The sequence below is a fragment of the Mobula hypostoma genome, chromosome 7 (assembly GCF_963921235.1).
Source record: "Mobula hypostoma chromosome 7, sMobHyp1.1, whole genome shotgun sequence".
Taxonomy (NCBI): domain Eukaryota; kingdom Metazoa; phylum Chordata; class Chondrichthyes; order Myliobatiformes; family Myliobatidae; genus Mobula; species Mobula hypostoma.
In genome coordinates this window covers 117304395-117322901 of record NC_086103.1, presented here as the reverse complement: position 1 = coordinate 117322901, position 18507 = coordinate 117304395, and the positions used below count along the sequence as shown (strand labels likewise).

Here is an 18507-nt window from a genome sequence, read left to right as displayed (position 1 = left end):
AGGAAAATGCATGGTTCAGAGGTCTGTGGTGAACACAAGAGGCCTGTGGCTGAGAGAAACCTTCCAAATTATGCAGATAACACACGTCAAAGTTGCTGGTGAACACAGCAGGCCAGGCAGCATCTCTAGGAAGAGGTACAGTCGAGGTTTCAGGCCACGACCCTTCGTCAGGACTAACTGAAGGAAGAGTTAGTAAGAGATTTGAAAGTGGGAGGAGGAGGGGGAGATCCAAAATGATAGGAGAAGACAGGAGGGGGAGGGATGGAGCCAAGAGCTGGACAGGTGATTGGCAAAGGAGATATGAGAGGATCATGGGACAGGAGGTCCGGGGAGAAAGACGGCGGGGGGGTGGGGAGCCAGAGGATGGGCAAGGGGTATTGTCAGAGGGACAGAGGGAGAAAAAGGAGAGTGAGAGAAAGAATGTGTGTATAAAAGTAACTAACGGATGGGGTACGAGGGGGAGGTGGGGCATTAGCGGAAGTTAGAGAAGTCAATGTTCATGCCATCAGGTTGGAGGCTACCCAGATGGAATATAAGGTGTTGTTCCTCCAACCTGAGTGTGGCTTCGTATTTACAGTAGAGGAGGCCGTGGATAGACATGTCAGAATGGGAATTGGATGTAGAATTAAAATGTGTGACCACTGGGAGATCCTGCTTTCTCTGGCGGACAGAGCACGGATGTTCAGCAAAGCAGTCTCCCAGTCTGCGTCGGGTCTCGCCAATATATAGAAGGCCACATCGGGAGCACCGGACGCAGTACGTCACCCCAGCCGACTCACAGGTGAAGTGTTGCCTCACCTGGAAGGACTGTCTGGGGCCCTGAATGGTGGTAAGGGAGGAAGTGTAAGGGCATGTGTAGCACTTGTTCTGCTTACAAGGATAAGTGCCAGGAGGGAGATCAGTGGGGAGGGATGGGGGGGGGGGACGAATGGACAAGGGAGTCGCGTAGGGAGGAATCCCTGCGGAAAGCGGGGGGGGGGGAGGGAAAGATGTGCTTAGTGGTGGGATCCCGTTGGAGGTGGCGGAAGTTACAGAGAATAATATGTTGGACCCGGAGGCTGGTGGCCCCCTCCCCCGTTGTCTTTCTCCCCGGACCTCCTGTCCCATGATCCTCTCATATCCCCTTTGCCAATCACCTGCTCAGCTCTTGGCTCCATTCCTCCCCCTCCTGTCTTCTCCTATCATTTTGGATCTCCCCCTCCCCCTCCCACTTTCAAATCTCTTACTAACTCTTCCTTCAGTTAGTCCTGACGAAGGGTCTCGGCCTGAAACGTCAACTGCACCTCTTCCTAGAGATGCTGCCTGGCCTGCTGCGTTCACCAGCAACTTTGATGTGAGTTGCTTGAATTTCCAGCATCTGCAGAATTCCTGTTGTTTGCGTTTTTAAAATTATGCGGATGATCAATTTTGAAGACTCTTGATCTTATAGCTCAGTAAGGTGGTCTAATTGAGTTATTGATATTATGTGTCTAGAAAATGGAGTTAAAACTTTTAGACTTCCAGACTGAATTGCAATCACGAGATGATCTACTGCAAGTAAACCACCTGGAACAGAAACAACTACGGAAGGAGCTAGCCAGAGTCAGTCAGTCTGTAATGCAAAAAGATGATGTCCCTAGGTGAGTTTGCAGAAATTGACAAATAGCTACAGTGCATATTCTACAGACCGATTTTAAAATTACACTTGTATGCAAGTTGTTTAGATTATATACTGTGAAAAAACTGGAACATATTTTCAAAAGTAAAGCAAAACTTTGCTCTGCTATATCATCAACTCTACAAAAGATTATCACTGATTCCTGATAGATATTCTTTCCACCTAATCAGTGAAATATAAAGAAAGAGGCAGTGCTTTGGCTGGTAAGTTCTAAACAGTGTTAAGATTGCTTGTCATGATTTTTGCATGCAACCTACCTTTGACCTTCAGTGAAGCTTACCATGGACCATGTAAAGAATGACAATGGCAGTCAAAAGCCAAAGAACATTCAGACCAAAATTTTATTTGCTGTGCATACAGTACTACTGTGCAAATATCTTAGCACGTGTAAATAAAAATTCCGTAAAGTGAAGATTTTTTTAAAATTATGAATTGAAAGGTTTCTAAGTATCAAAAATGACTATAAAGAGCATCAGACAGTATAAAACAGAATCAAATCAATATTTGGTGTGACCACCTTTAAAAGTACATTAATTCTGTTAGGTGCTCTGTCATGCAGTTTTATGAGAAAATGAGCTGGCAGGTTGTTCCAAGCACCTTGGCAAACTTGCTACAGTTCTTGTGCAGACTTTGGCTGTTTCACTTGCTTCTGTCTCTCCCGCTAATCCCAGACAGTCTTGATGAGATTGAGATCAGGGCTCTATCTAGCACGCCTAAGACTTTTGCACAGTACTGTGTTTGCCATTCTATGCATATTTTCATTATTCTTATCAGATAGACCATTGGCTTTATCCATGGAGAAACACTTTTGTCAAGTTAATTTCTTCTTAGCGATCTTCTACATTATTTAAGAAATAATTTTATATTATGTTTTGCACTCACTGTGTTGTCTGTATTTGTTTGTTACTTTTCATTTTATTTAGAATGTATAGTGTGAATCACTATTTCCCAGCTGAGTGTTCCCTCTATTAGAAAGGTGAGTACTATTTGAGTTTTTGCCTATGGAATGGAAGTTGCCCTCAGCCACTTTGCTGGGTGAGTAGATCTCCCTTCAGCTTCAGGCACCATTAATACACCTGTACAACACAGAATGTAGACCAGGGCAGCACAGGAACAGACACTTGGGGCCACAATGTTGTGCTGAACCAATTAAATTAGTATTCAAATGTCTAAATAAACTCTTCCACCTGCACAATGTCCATGTCCTTCTATGCCTATCTAAATGCCTCATAAAAGTCTCTTATAAATGTCTCTACCTCCACCCCAGGCAGCACGTTCCAGGCATCCACCACTCTCTGTCAATGCCTTTTCACTCTTCACTCAACTTCTGGAACTCTGTGTGAAGAAGTATATCAATACACTCAGCACTGATCTCTCTGTCCGCCACGTCCCTCTCCCACATTCTCTACATCCAAGCAAATATTCCCCCCTTATCCTTGAGTGTTTCTACCCCCTCCCTAGTTTCCTCTTACTCTTGATGTATGTATAGAATGTCTTGGAATTCTCTTTAATCCTACTTGCCAAGGACTTTTCATGGTCCCTGTTGCTTTCCTAATTCCCACCTTGAGTTCTTTTCTGGCTTCTTTATAATCCTCATGGGCTTTGTTTGATTCCAGCTTGCTAAGCTTTACATACTTCACCTTTTTCTTCTTGACTAAGTTCACCAACTCTCTCAACATCCAAGGTTCCCTTGCCATCCTTGTCCTTCCTTCTGACTGGAACATACAGTACCTGTCCTGTACTCTGTTCAGTCAGTCTTTAAACACCTTCCTCATGTCAGATGTAAACTTGCCCAAAAACAGCTGTTCCAAATTAACTGACCCTAGTTCCTGTCTAATACTCTTGTAAGTTGCCCTGCTCCAATGTAATACTCTCCCCCCAGGTCCATATTTATCTTTCTCTGTAGCTATCTTAAAACTTAAGGATTTGTGGTCACGGTTCCCTAAATGTTCACCCACTGAAAGGTTGGCCATCTGGCCAGGTTCATTATCCCAAACCAGGGCCAGTACAGCCCCTCTAGGCTGAAAAATGGCTGGGGAAACTTAATGCGGATACAGTTGAAGTCAGAAGTTTACATACACCTTAGCCAAATACATTTAAACTCAGTTTTTCACAATTCCTGACATTTAATCCTAGAAAACATTCCCTGTCTTAGGTCAGTTAGGATCACTACTTTATTTTAAGAATGTGAAATGTCAGAATAATAGTAGAGAGAATGATTTATTTCAGCTTTTATTTCTTTCATCACTTTCCCAGTGGGTCAGAAGTTTATCTACATTTTGTTAGTATTTGGTAGCATTGCCTTTAAATTGTTTAACTTGGGTCAAACGTTTTGGATAGCTTTCCACAAGCTTCTCACAGTAAGCTGTTGGAATTTTGTTCCATTCCTCTAGACAGAACTGGTGTAACTGAGTCAGGTTTGTAGGCCTCCTTGCTCGCACACACTTTTTCAGTTCTGCCCACAAATTTTCTATCAGATTGAGGTTAGAAAATGATGTCAGGTCTGGTTTATCCTTGGGAGCAATTTCCAAACGCCTGAAGGTACCACGTTCATCTGTACAAACAATAGTACCATGGGACCATGCAGCCGTCATACCGTTCAGGAAGGAGACGCATTCTGTCTCCTAGAGATGAACGTACTTTGGCGCAAAAAGTGCAAATCAATTCCAGAACAACAGTAAAGGACCTTGTGAAGATGCTGGAGGAAACAGGTAGACAAGTATCTATATCCACAGTAAAACGAGTCCTATATCGACATAACCTGAAAGGCCGCTCAGCAAGGAAGAAGCCACTGCTCCAAAACTGCCATAAAAAAGCCAGACTACAGTTTGCAAGTGCACATGGGAACAAAGATCTTACTTTTTGGAGAAATGTCCTCTGGACTTATGAAACAAAAATTGAACTGTTGGCCATCATGACCATCGTTATGTTTGAAGGAAAAAGGGTGAGGCTTGCAAGCCAAAGAACACTATCCCAACCGTGAAGCATGGGGGTGGCAGCATTATGTTGTGGGAGTGCTTTGCTGCAGGAGGGACTGGTGCACTTCACAAAATAGATGGCATCATGAGGAAGGAAAATTATGTGGATATATTGAAGCAACATCTCAAGACATCAGCCAAGAAGTTAAAGCTCGGTCGCAAATGGGTCTTCCAAATGGACAATGACCCCAAGCATACCTCCAAAGTTGTGGGAAAATTGCTTAAGGGCAATAAAGTCAAGGTATTAGAGTGGCCATCACAAAGCCCTGGCCTTAATCCGATAGAAAATTTGTGGGCAGAACTGAAAAAGCGTGTGCGAGCAAGGAGGCCTACAAACCTGACTCAGTTACACAAGTTCTGTCTGGAGGAATGGAACAAAATTCCAGCAACTTACTGTGAGAAACTTGTGGAAGGCCACCCAAAACTTTTGACCCAGGTTAAACAATTTAAGGGCAATGCTACCAAATACTAACAAAGTGTATGTAAACTTCTGACCCACTGGGAAAGTGATGAAAGAAACAAAAGCTGAAATAAGTCATTATTCCTTATTGTTCTATTCGCTCTCTGGGTTAAAGAAACTTTGTAAACATTGCTTCTCACTGAACAGATCCAACTATTACATATTTAAAGTAATGGGTGGTTGTGCGATTCCAAAGATGCTCTGTATCCTGCAGTGTAGTTTATGGCCATGACTTTAAGTAATAAATGCTGTCCTACTTTTTTTGGCATTTAATTGGTGATTTAACTCTCACAGGGCCTTATTAACGGTATTATAGGCAAGGTACTTGATGTCAATTTAATAGTTCTATAACTAAACACGTTATTAGATTATTGAAGTAGAATAGAAGTAGGATGATTAGCAAATTTTAATTTAGCTTGCTGGGCTTAAAAGGATAGAGTGGGGACACCAAACGCATCTGTGTATAAGATAAGAAATACTTGGAGATATTAATAATTTTTTGGATAATTTGAGATGAGCTTTACATCAAGAAAGAAAGAAGATTTCAGAGCAAAGTTTATAGGGCCATTCCTGTTCATCCGAAATTACTGTTGCTTAACAACTTCAAATGAAGGAATATAAATTAAGTATAATTTTATTGAAACGAGGAGTCTAATCTAGGCCTATTTAAAGTGGTAAGTGACATAGTTAGTGGATCTGCTGCCTCACAATGCCAGACCCAGATTCCATCCTAACCGTGGTGTTGGTTACATAGGTTTTCTCTGGGTGTTCTCGTTTCCTCCAACATCTCAAATATTTTTGTACAGTTTGGGAGTTAAATTGGCCACTGTAAATTACCCTGGGTGTGTAGGTGAGTGGTGGAATCTGAGGTAGATTGATGAGAATATGGGGAAAATAAAAACATGGGACCAATGTAGGACCCACATAAGTGAATTGTAATGGTTGCATATTATCAGCCAGACTTGGTGAGCCAATGGGCAGGTTTCTGTGCTATGTGACTACGACACAAGTTGAAACCGGCCCTCTCGACACATTACTGATACATACATGGGAGCAGTTTGCAGGTGTTCAAACCAGAAAAAAAATCAATGCTGAATAATTATCTGGGCATTATTAAATATTTTCTGCTTGGAATCCATTGAGTTGGCACCCAGAACAGGAGAAATGGTCAATGTGTGGATTTCCAGTGGAACAAATTGTGAAAATCCTAACAACTAGTATTTATTTTGCAGCTACCAACTGTGACAATATGACTGAGATTTCTGGGAAATGAGAAATACCTTTCAGAATTAAGAATATGTTCCTTTTAAAAATATGAACCATTTTTGCATTACAGTATTAAAAAGGGATTTTAATATTCTTCCTGCAGTCCGTTTGAGTATATGCAGGCTCTTCTAGATACAGGAACAACTTATTAGCTAAATGATTCTGTATGTTTTGCCAATTGTCATTTCTGTAGACAGTTGTGCCCATGGTTTCCTTCGCTTTTCTATTTTACTAGAAGATGGCAAAAGTTTCTATACTTCAATGATTGTTGATACTTATTTCCATCTGTTATGATTAAATAGTTACCACTTGTTAAATATTCTTTATGGCACATAGCATAAATGGTCCTTCTTCGAGTTGGCCTCTATAACGCATTGTTCAACTGCCTAAGTGACACCAGGATCAAACTTTTGTTTGACTCTGTTTTCATCCAATAATTATAAATGTCGATGAAGAACAAAGTCTTCCTTCTCCTGCAGAATGATATGAACATCTTTTGCAGTGCCACTACTCACAGCCCAGGTGAAGTCAAATGTGAGTTACATTTAAGGATAAATGTTATGTTTTGTAACTCCAAAACATAAAAAACTAATTGAAAGGAAAACAAGGGACCGAGAGATGTGAGACTGGAGAAAAAATAACTCCTGTGGGAATAGAAGATTTGTGGGCAGAACTGAAAAAGCATATGTGAGCAAGGAGGCCTACAAACCTGACTCAGTTACATCAGTTCTGTCTGGAGGAATGGAACAAAATTTCAGCAACTTACTGTGAGAAGCTTGTGGAAGGCTATCCAAAATGTTTGACCCAAGTTAAACAATTTAAAGGCAATGCTACCAAATACGAACAAAGTGTATGTAAACTTCTGACCCACTGGGAGAGTAATGAAAGAAATAAAAGCTGAAATAGATCATTCTCTCTACTATTATTCCAACATTTCACATTCTTAAAATAAACTAGTGATCCTAACTGAAATAAGACAGGGAATGTTTTCTAGGATTAAGTGTCAGGAATTGTGAAAAACTGAGTTTAAATGTATTTGGTTAAGGTGTATGTAAACTTCTACCTGTTATGCCACTTTCAAGTGTACGGGGTCTTTCTTTTTTGTTAAAGTTAAAATGGCTTCTTTGTTATGTTATACTGGGGAATGCTGAGAAAGTCTCTAACTAGACAGTTGCTTGGGTTATTATAGATAGCAGGGTGCTATTAGCCAATGGGTATTCATGTGTCATTTTTTTTGGATGATAATGCTGTCTCATATGACTGGGGATGGGGTTTTTGATGGGGAGTCGGAGGAGAGACGGGGAGTCGGAGGAGAGACGGGGAGTCGGAGGAGAGACAGGGAATCGGAGGAGAGATGGAGAGGACAGCAGACGTGTGGAAAGGCTCCGGTCGATCACTTCAGGTGGTCCCGAGCCGTGAGTCGACAGGATCCGGGTGGTCGTCAGGAATTGATTGAGCTCCAATGGTTGTGCACGAAGAACTTGGACTTTGATAAGCGTTGGCGCTTTTGTTTCATTACTTCCTTTTCTGTACCGAATTTATATTAATGTCATAGAATTAGTAATATCTATAAAGTGTACTTGTTAAAATTTACTGGGTGTGCTGGCTGATGATTGATGTTTGGGATTGATTCAGGCAGCAACTGACCCCGTGTGAAGTGTTGAGGCAGATGCTGGGCGGGATTTCCCCTAGACATATACGAGCCAATATAACTGAACGTTACAAGTGGGGGCTCGTCCAGGATCTGGATTTTCAGTAAAGCTGTATAGTCGTCGTGTTAAGTGGTGCGAAGATGGATCGAGATAAGATTGTAAGTTGGTGTGAATTGGAGGAGGTACCGGTGAATCATGCGTGCGTGCTAAGTGGGGTCGATTTTCGCATTTCAGCAGATGTACTAGTGCGAGGGTTGAGTTTGATTAAAGGTATCAGGCAGGTAGAACTTATAGCTAGAAGGGGTGGGAAAGAACTGGAGTCCAGCTGGATGTTGGTTCGGACGAGTGCCGACATCATGACATTGGAACTACCAGCGACAGTCCACGTCCAGCGGGAGGTGGGGCCGTGGGGTCTCCACACCCTCCCGGAGGATGAAAGTGAGGAAGAGCTAGATGAGGCCCCAGGGGAGGTGCCAGTAGCCAGGGGTGGAGGCGTGGCGTGGGAAGGCTTGGCCAGGCCCCGTCCCCCAGTTAGGGATGAGACCTCCGAGTTAGTGGCTGCCATCACCTCCCTGGTGAGAAGGTTTGAGGGGCCCCGCCTGAAGCTGAGAGTTTTCTCAAGAGCCAGGACCACCCCGGAAGGGGAGGACGAATATGAGGCCTGGATTGAGGATATGTCCCAGGTGTGGCCAGTTTCAGATGAGGAAAAGAGACAGCGATTGGTGGAAAGCTTAAGGGGCAGGGCGGCCTGTGTAGTCCGCGAGTTGAGAACGGAACACCCTTCGGCTTCCCTGTCGGCGTGTTTGGATGCTTTGGAGGAAGTGTTTGGACTGTCAGGAGATCCCTGGCAACATTTAGCGGAGTTTCAACAAATGGGGCAGGGAAGTGGGGAAAAGCTCTCAGAATACATTTTCCAGCTGGAAGGGAAGCTTACAGGGCTGCGGCGCCGAGGGGTAGTGAAGGCGAATGACGTGGCGAAGTTGAGGATGAGCCAGATATGTAGAGGTTCCCGGGAGGATGACAGGGTGGCTTGGAATATGCGGCAGTCATATAAGAGGAGTCCCCCCTCCATCATTCGAGCAGCTGATTAGAGAGGTGCGGGAGGAGGAGAGTGCTTCGGGCCGAACAGGGGGCTCGGACCCCCGGGGACGGTCTTCAGTGGTTCAGGAGGTGGTAGCTGGGGTGAGATCAGAGAAATCCAAGGGTCCCAGGGGGCGCATACCGGGAGGAGGGAGGCGGCGGGTACCGTGTACTAAAACTGTGGGAGAGAGAGGCATTTCCGGCGGGAATGTGAGTGGCCCGGGGCGTGCTACAGCTGTGGGGAAGCGGGCCACTTGCAGAGGGATTGTGAGAGGCGAGATGCTCCGAGGAGGGAGGGCCCCCGGGCCACTGAGAAGGGAGAGGTGTCAGGAAACTTAGGAGAGGCTCAGTGAGGGAACGGACTGGAGTCTCAGGAGGAACACGTTCCCAGAAAGCAGCCATCGGACCCACGAAAGTACAAGCCCTTATTCCAGGTGGACTGGTGGGACCCCGTTCCAGCGTGTCCCTACAGATGGAGGGAGTCTTTGCAAAAGCCATCCTTGACACCGGATCGCAGGTTACCTTACTGTACCGGTCGTTCTACAACAAATATCTGAAGCATTTGCCAGTAACCCCGTTAGTGTACTGGGTTACTGGAGATTTGGGGCATAAGTGACGGTGATTACCTGTACGATGGGTACCTGTCAGTGAGATTGGAATTCTCGGAGGGAAATGTGGGAGTGTCTGAAGCCCTTGAGACGTTGGTGTTGGTCTGTCCGGACCCGGTGGAAACCGGTGGCGCTGCCCTTCTGGTGGGGACTACCTCCCCTGTGGTGCGACAGCTCTTGGGAGCCTGTAAGAAGACGGCGGGGGAGAACTTTCTGGAGACGCTCTCGGTACACCCAGTGTTTCGAGCGGAGTTCGAAGGAGTGGGTGACTCCCAGGGGCTGAATCCTGAGTGCAAACGAGGGACGGTGTGGTGCACTCAGGCAAGGCCTAAGGTGATATGGCCAGGGGAGGCTGCATTAGTGATTGGGACCCCCAGATTTCCCGGAGTACCGGCGGGCGAGGCCCTGCTAGTAGATGCCCCAGACAACCTGGAAGGGGAGTCCCAGTTCCCGGCTGGGGCGCTGGTGAGACCTGAATTGCAGAGGCCCTAAGCCGTACAGGCACGGCGGATGGGGGTGATTGTAAGGAACATAACGGAGAGGGAGATCACCTTTAAGTGCGGGATGCCCCTTGCACACTTGTTCCCGGTGACGGTGATGTCCAGCGCCCCCGTGAAGCCCACTGGAGGAAAACTATTGGAGAACAGGGGGGGCTGATCGAGGAGGCCTTTAATTTTGAAGACTCCCCTGTACTGCCGGAGTTAAGACCAGGCTGGTGGAGAAGATGCTGAAGTTAGGGGATGTCTTTTCTCAGGACGAGTTTGATGTGGGATGTTCCAAGAGCACTCGGCACACTATCCGGGTGACAAATGACACCCCGCTTAGAGAAAGGTCGTGGCGGTTGGCCCCAGCAGATGTGGAGGATGCGCGGCAGTTGAAGGATGCAGGGATTATCGCGGAGTCCCGAAGCCCCTATGCGTCCCCCATAGTGGTGGTAAGGAAGAAAAATGGGAAGGTACGCATGTGCGTGGACTATAGGACTCTGAACCGGCACACGGTTCCCTACCAGTATACGGTCCAAAGGGTGGAAGACGCATTGGCCTGTTTAAGTGGGGCGCAGTGATTTAGAGTATTGGATTTGCGGAGTGGATATTACCAGATTCCGATGAGCGAGACTGATAAGGAGAAGACAGCCTTTATCTGCCCCAGCCACTTTCCAGCGGCTCATGGAGAGGTCAGTGGGGGATATGAACCTGCTGGAGGTATTGGTGTACCTAGATGACCTGATAGTGTTTGGATCTACGTTGGAGGAACATGAGGAGCGGCTGCTGAAGATGCTGAGTCGGCTGAAGGAGGAAGGGTTAAAACTTTCCCTGGATAAATGTCAGTTCTGTAAGACGTCGGTCAGTTATGTCGGGCACATAATCTCGCGAAATGGAGTGGCCACTGATCCGGCTAAGATAGTCGCAGTAACCACCTGGCCGAGACCCCAGAAGGTGAGCGCCTTACACTCGTTTTTGGGGTTTTTGCGGATATTACCGGCGATTTGTGAAAGGATATGCGAAAATGAGTCACCCATTGAACCAGCTGTTGTGTGGTTATCCACCTGTGGGGTGGAAGAGGAAGGGAGACCGAGGGGCAGAGGTAGACGGATACTTGAACCCAGGGGAGCCTTTTGGATCGAGGTGGGATGCTCAATATGAGGAGGCATTCCAATCTCTAAAAAGGGCGCTGACACAGGCCCCGGTGTTGGCTTTTGCTGATCCCCGGAAGCCGTATGTCCTACACACTGATGCCAGTCACGAGGGTCTGGGGGCTATCCTGTACCAGGAACAGGGCAACGGATTGAGGCCGGTGGCGTTTGTCAGCCGGAGCTTGTCGCCATCTGAGAGAAACTATCCCACTCACAAGCTGGAGTTCCTGGCGTTGAAATGGGAGGTGGTGGACAAGTTGAGTGACTATCTATACAGGGCCCAGTTTGAGGTGAGAACTGACAACAACTCCCTCACTTATATCCTGACCTCGGCCAAGCTGGATGCTACTGGGCACCGGTGGTTAGCGGCCTTGTCTGCCTATGAGTTCAGCCTGAAGTACCGCCCGGGGAGTCGGAACATCGATGCAGATGCTCCATCTCGTTGGGCGCACGATGAGTCAGGCACGGCTGAGGAGTGGAAGAGTGTCCCTGCCCTGGGAGTAAAGGCCATGTGTCAAGTTGGGAGCGACGGGGAAGCAGGAGCCTCGATGGGAACGGATCGGGCAGTGGATCAATTGGGGGTTGACGATGATGTGCTACCCACTGTTTACTGTAATTTGACTGCTCTGAGGAACAGGCAGCTGCTGGAGTTGAGTCCCCAGGAAGTGGAGGCGGCTCAGCATGATGACCCGAGCATTAGCACTATCTGGTACGCGGTTAGCCAGGGTGATATGGGCCAGGTGGAGAAGGTGAAACATGCCTCCGTTCCCCTACTACTGAAGGAGTGGCCCCGGTTGAAGCTGAAGAACCACGTCCTGTACCGGGTCACGTCGCCCCCGGACCACCCCCGGCGCTGGCAGCTGGTCATGCCTGAGAAGTATCGGAAGACTGGGCTCCAGGCTCTACATGATGATTCCAGTCACTTAGGGGTAGAGAAGACCTGTGGATTAGTCAAGGACGGGTTTGACTGGCCCCGGAAGAGGGGGGAGGTGGAAGAATACTGTAAGACCTGTAGCCGTTGCGTCAGGAGGAAGACCCTGTCTGCGCAGGCGGCCCCGTTATCCCACTTGCAGAGTGCGGGACCAATGGACCTGGTGTGTATGGATTTCCTGTCTATTGAGCCAGACACCAGCAACACCGCAATGTCTTGGTCCTCATGGATCACTACACTAGATACGCGCAGGCTTTTCCTACTAAGGATCAGAAAGCGACTACAGTGACGAAGGTGTTATGGGAGAAGTACTTTGTTCATTATGGCCTTCTCCAGCGGATCCATAGTGATCAGGGATGGGACTTCGAGAGCAGGCTTATCCATGAATTACTGGATATGCTTGGGGTTGAGAAATCCAGAACCACCCCCTATCACCCGCAGGGTGATCCTCAGCCCGAGAGGTTTAACCGGACCCTGCTGGACATGCTCAGCACTTTGGAGATTGGACAGAAGAGTAAGTGGAGTCAGCACATCACCCATTTGGTTCGCTGTTACAATTGTACTCGCAATGACGCTATGGGGTACTCGCCCTATTATCTGTGTTCGGATGGGAAGTGAGGTTGCCCATTGATCTGTGTTTTGGGACTGAAGCGGGTGAAATACCTTCGAAGCCATATCTGAAGTAAGTGTCCGATATGAGGAGAGAGTTGAAAAGGGCGTACGAGTTGGCTGAGGCGGCAGCCACCAAGCAGAACCAGCGGAATAAGAAGAGGTATGATCAGAAAGTAAAGTTCGTCCAGCTATTGCCGGGAGACCGAGTCCTTATCCGGAATTTAGGACTACCTGGTAAGCACAAGTTGGCGGACCGTTGGGCAGCCACCCCCTATGTGGTGGAGAGTCAGATGCCGAATCTCCCTGTTTATCGGGTGAGACCCGAAGATGGGAAGGGGTCTGTCAAGGTACTCCATCGGAACCACCTGTTGCCTCTGGGTCGAGAGGTGAAGGTAGACTCAGAGCCCGAATGGGAGTTTACGGCTGGTACGAGAACTCTGCGAGGGCGCGGGGCGAGGGAAGAGCCCGCTGCGAAAGAGACGGGGCCGGTCTCCACCTCGAAAAGGGATACGTCGTCAGAAGACGATGATTCGGACGCGTGGTACCTGTTTCCGTTCGTTGATTCCCCAGTGCCGGGAGAAGAGGCTCCTGGCCCTTCCATCACTGAGTTAGGGGAAACGAGGGAGGGTGTTGCAAAGCCGCCTGTATTACAGCCGGGATTGGGGAGGAGAGGGTGGAGGCAGAACCTGAGGCAGAGGGCTCACAGGTGCCAAGGGGTCCCCGTGAGGGTGAGGGTCCAACAGGCAGGCCCGGGGTGTCACCTGGGGTGTCTGAACAGGGAGAGTCAGCAGAGGAAGTACAGAGGTCTCAGAGGAGTAGGCATCCCCCAGGAGAGGTTGACTTATACAGCGCAGGGAGAACAGGGTGTGATCTCTACAGCCCTGAGAAGTCATGTCACTGCTTTATGCACCTGGGTTGGGTTTTGTGTTTTACAAGGAGCACTGGTGAACCCTGTTAACATCATGAGGGCATGACTTTTATTTGGTGGGGGGAGAGTGTACGGGGTCTTTCTTTTTTGTTTGTTAGATTTAAAATGGCTTCTTTGTTATGTTATACTGGGGAATGCTTCTTTGTTATGTTAAATGCTGAGTAAGTCTCTAACTAGACATTTGCTTGGGTTAATACAGATAGCAGAGTGCTATTAGCCAATGGGTGTTCATGTATTGTTTTTTTCGGATGATAATGCTGTCTCATATAACTGGGAACGGGGTTTTTGACGGGAAGTCGGAGGAGAGACGGAGAGGACAGCAGACGTGTGGAAAGGCTCCGGTCGATCACTTCGGGTGGTCCCGAGCCGTGAGTCGACAGGATCCGGGTGGTCGTCAGGAATTGATTGAGCTCCAACGGTTGCGCACGAAGAACTTGGACTTTGATAAGCGTTGGCGCTTTTTTTTTATTACTTTCTTTTCTGTATTGAATTTATATTAATGTCATAGAATTAGTAATTATAAAGTGTACTTGTTAAAATTTACTGGGTGTGCTGGCTGATGATTGATGTTTGGGATTGATTCGGGCGGCAACTGACCCCGTGTGAAGCATTGAGGCAGATGCTGGGTGGAATTTCCCCTAGACATATACAAGCCAATATAACTGAACATTACACAAGGAACTATGGATCTATATTGCCAGGTCCCTTCATTCTTTGACACGGCTAAGATCTCACCAGTCACTATTCAAGTCTTACCCTGTTTTGTCCTCTGATAGTACAACACCTCACACTTACAGTTGAAGTCAGAAGTTCACTTCCTAGTTTCAACGGTTTGTTCAGAGTTCTTAGTTGGATATGTGCAGGCCTCAGTTCAGTATCTTGGAAATTCCATTGAAGTTCCGTTGAAACTAGGAAGTGCATCCAGTGAGGTTAACTGCCTTCTGAAGTCTCCCGACATTAACTGAGTATATATTTGAATAGTGTTGAAATAGAAAATGTGGGAGTTTGTAGATCAAGTTTTGTATGTGAGTGTCAGACACTTGTACTGGAAAACAATGTTGGATAACATATCACTTGCTGTTTGTATGATGTTGGAAAGGTGACTAGTGCATTATAATTGATCCTGTCCTGTTCAATATCATTTATAAAGTGTGATGTGATTCTCGCCCTTGGCAATATTATCTGCAGTTCTACACACTGCACCATTCCTAGTAAGCCACAATAGAGTTCATGGAAGATAGCAGCTATTATCCATGTGCATTTATCCTACAAAGCTGAGCATTTCTCTTTTCCATAGACAGGAAATGTATCATTGAAATCAGTTCAATCTCTGCATAATTCAAAGATTTTTTTTCTGAAATTAGTAATTTTTAACATTGAAATTATATAAAAATGGTCCTCATTTATTCCACATCTCATTCCCATTCTGACATGTCTATCCACGGCCTCCTCTACTGTAAAGATGAAGCCACACTCAGGTTGGAGGAACAACACCTTATATTCCGTCTGGGTAGCCTCCAACCTGATGGCATGAACATTGACTTCTCTAACTTCCGCTAAGGCCCCACCTCCCCCTCGTACCCCATCTGTTACTCATTTTTATGCACACATTCTTTCTCTCACTCTCCTTTTTCTCCCTCTGTCCCTCTGAATATACCTCTTGCCCATCCTCTGGGTCACCCCCCCCAACTTGTCTTTCTTCCCGGACCTCCTGTCCCATGATCCTCTCGTATCCCCTTTTGCCTATCACCTGTCCAGCTCTCAGCTCTATCCCTCCCCCTCCTGTCTTCTCCTATCATTTTGCATCTCCCCCTCCCCCTCCAGCTTTTAAATCCTTTACTCACTCTTCCTTCAGTTAGTCCTGACGAAGGGTCTCGGCCTGAAACGTCGACTGCGCCTCTTCCTATAGATGCTGCTTGGCCTGCTGCGTTCACCAGCAACTTTGATGTGTGTTGCTTGAATTTCCAGCATCTGCAGAATTCCTGTTGTTCTCATTTATTTCATTTGAATTGATTGATTTGAGTCAGCAGTCAATATATAAGCACAAAAAGTTCAAATTAAGTTTAAAGGAAGATCAAAACAGAACTAAATTTGGAAGCACTTAGTAGATGAAGCACCATTGTGAGGTCAGTATGAGTTCACATTTTGGGTTGGGACTCGTAACCAAACAAAAGGTCAAAATTCAGTAGGTTCTATTTTCATACATACAGTTTGGCTAGCAACTGCTCAAATAGCACAGAGTTGCTTGTGCACCGATTTTAGATCCAACACTCTTTAATAAATTAATGTTAAACCAAAATGTGCAAAAAATAATTCAGATATTAGTGGTGCTCAGAACAGCAAAAAAAATGTTTGTATAAGCAGATTCAAAACCTTTTTCACTTATCAAGATCTTAAAGGAAGGGGCCATGCAAAGGTCTAACAGTCAAACAAGAATTTCATCGTTTCTGCGCCCGCAATTGTTCGAAGTTCCTCATATAATCCTTGTATATAATTTGTTCTCTACAAGCCCACTCATTAAGCCTGCTTTAGAATCCAGTCCAACAACCTTGAGAGTCAAGATTTACAGAGGCCCAGGTTTTGAAACTTGTTGATTAGTACTGAGGGGATGATGGTGTTCAATAGTGAGCTATGAACAGCAGCCTGCTATGGGTATTGCTGTTGTCCAGATGGTCCAAGGCTTAGTGGAGAGCCAGTGAGAAAACTGGCAGAGAACATAAAAACAGACTGTAAAAGCTTTTATAGATATGTAAAAAGGAAAAGACTGATAAAGACAAATGTAGGTCCCCTGCAGACAGAAACAGGTGAATTGATTATGGGGAGCAAGGACATGGCAGACCAATTGAATAATTACTTTGGTTCTGTCTTCACTAAGGAGGACATAAATAATCTTCCAGAAATAGTAAGGGACAGAGGGTCCAGTGAGATGGAGGAACTGAGTGAAATACATGTTAGTAGGGAAGTGGTGTTAGGTAAATTGAAGGGATTGAAGGCAGATAAATCCCCAGGGCCAGATGGTCTGCATCCCAGAGTGCTTAAGGAAGTAGCCCAAGAAATAGTGGATGCATTAGTGATAATTTTTCAAAACTCGTTAGATTCTGGACTAGTTCCTGAGGATTGGAGGGTGGCTAATGTAACCCCACTTATTAAAAAAGGAGGGAGAGAGAAACCGGGGAATTATAGGCCGGTTAGCCTAACGTCGGTGGTGGGGAAACTGCTGGAGTCAGTTATCAAGGATGTGATAACAGCACATTTGGAAAGCGGTGAAATGATCGGACAAAGTCAACATGGATTTGTGAAAGGAAAATCATGTCTGACGAATCTCATAGAATTTTTTGAGGATGTAACTAGTAGAGTGGATAGGGGAGAACCAGTGGATGTGGTATATTTGGATTTTCAAAAGGCTTTTGACAAGGTCCCACACAGGAGATTAGTGTGCAAACTTAAAGCACACGGTATTGGGGGTAAGGTATTGGTGTGGGTGGAGAATTGGTTAGCAGACAGGAAGCAAAGAGTGGGAATTAACGGGACCTTTTCAGAATGGCAGGCGGTGACTAGTGGGGTACCGCAAGGCTCAGTGCTAGGACCCCAGTTGTTTACAATATATATTAATGACTTGGATGAGGGAATTAAATGCAGCATCTCCAAGTTTGCGGATGACACGAAGCTGGGTGGCAGTGTTAGCAGTGAGGAGGATGCTAGGAGGATGCAGGGTGACTTGGATAGGTTGGGTGAGTGGGCAAACTCATGGCAGATGCAATTTAATGTGGATAAATGTGAAGTTATCCACTTTGGTGGCAAAAATAGGAAAACAGATTATTATCTGAATGGTGGCCAATTAGGAAAAGGGGAGGTGCAACGAGACCTGGGTGTCATTATACACCAGTCATTGAAAGTGGGCATGCAGGTACAGCAGGCGGTGAAAAAGGCGAACGGTATGCTGGCATTTATAGCGAGAGGATTCGAGTACAGGAGCAGGGAGGTACTACTGCAGTTGTACAAGGCCTTGGTGAGACCACACCTGGAGTATTGTGTGCAGTTTTGGTCCCCTAATCTGAGGAAAGACATCTTTGCCATAGAGGGAGTACAAAGAAGGTTCACCAGATTGATTCCTGGGATGGCAGGTCTTTCATATGAAGAAAGACTGGATGAACTGGGCTTGTACTCGTTGGAATTTAGAAGATTGAGGGGGGATCTGATTGAAACGTATAAGATCTTAAAGGGATTGGACAGGCTAGATGCGGGAAGATTGTTCCCGATGTTGGGGAGGTCCAGAACGAGGGGTCACAGTTTGAGGATAGAGGGGAAGCCTTTTAGGACCGAGATTAGGAAAAACTTCTTCACACAGAGAGTGGTGAATCTGTGGAATTCTCTGCCACAGCAAACTGTTGAGGCCAGTTCATTGGCTATATTTAAGAGGGAGTTAGATATGGCCCTTGTGGCTACGGGGATCAGGGGGTATGGAGCGAAGGCTGGGGCGGGGTTCTGAGTTGGATGATCAGCCATGATCATAATAAATGGCGGTGCAGGCTCGAAGGGCCGAATGGCCTACTCCTGCACCTATTTTCTATGTTTCTATGTATACTGTTGTGCCAGTAGGCAAATTGCAGTGGGAAAAGGTCCTTGCACTTCATCACAGTAGATGTGATTGCTACTGGCCAATAGTCATTGAGGCAGCTCATCCTGGTTTACATGGGCACCA

General features: G+C 46.3%; 1 protein-coding gene across 1 annotated transcript in view; it reads left to right on the top strand.

Moving 5' to 3' along the window:
- The window catches only part of LOC134349001 (deuterosome assembly protein 1-like), a 102973-nt gene that overhangs the window by 39388 nt on the left and 45078 nt on the right, over positions 1-18507 (top strand). The window contains exon 5 of the mRNA XM_063052835.1: positions 1474-1619. Within this exon, the coding sequence (XP_062908905.1) occupies positions 1474-1619 (146 nt within the window). The remainder of the gene's footprint in view (positions 1-1473; positions 1620-18507) is intronic.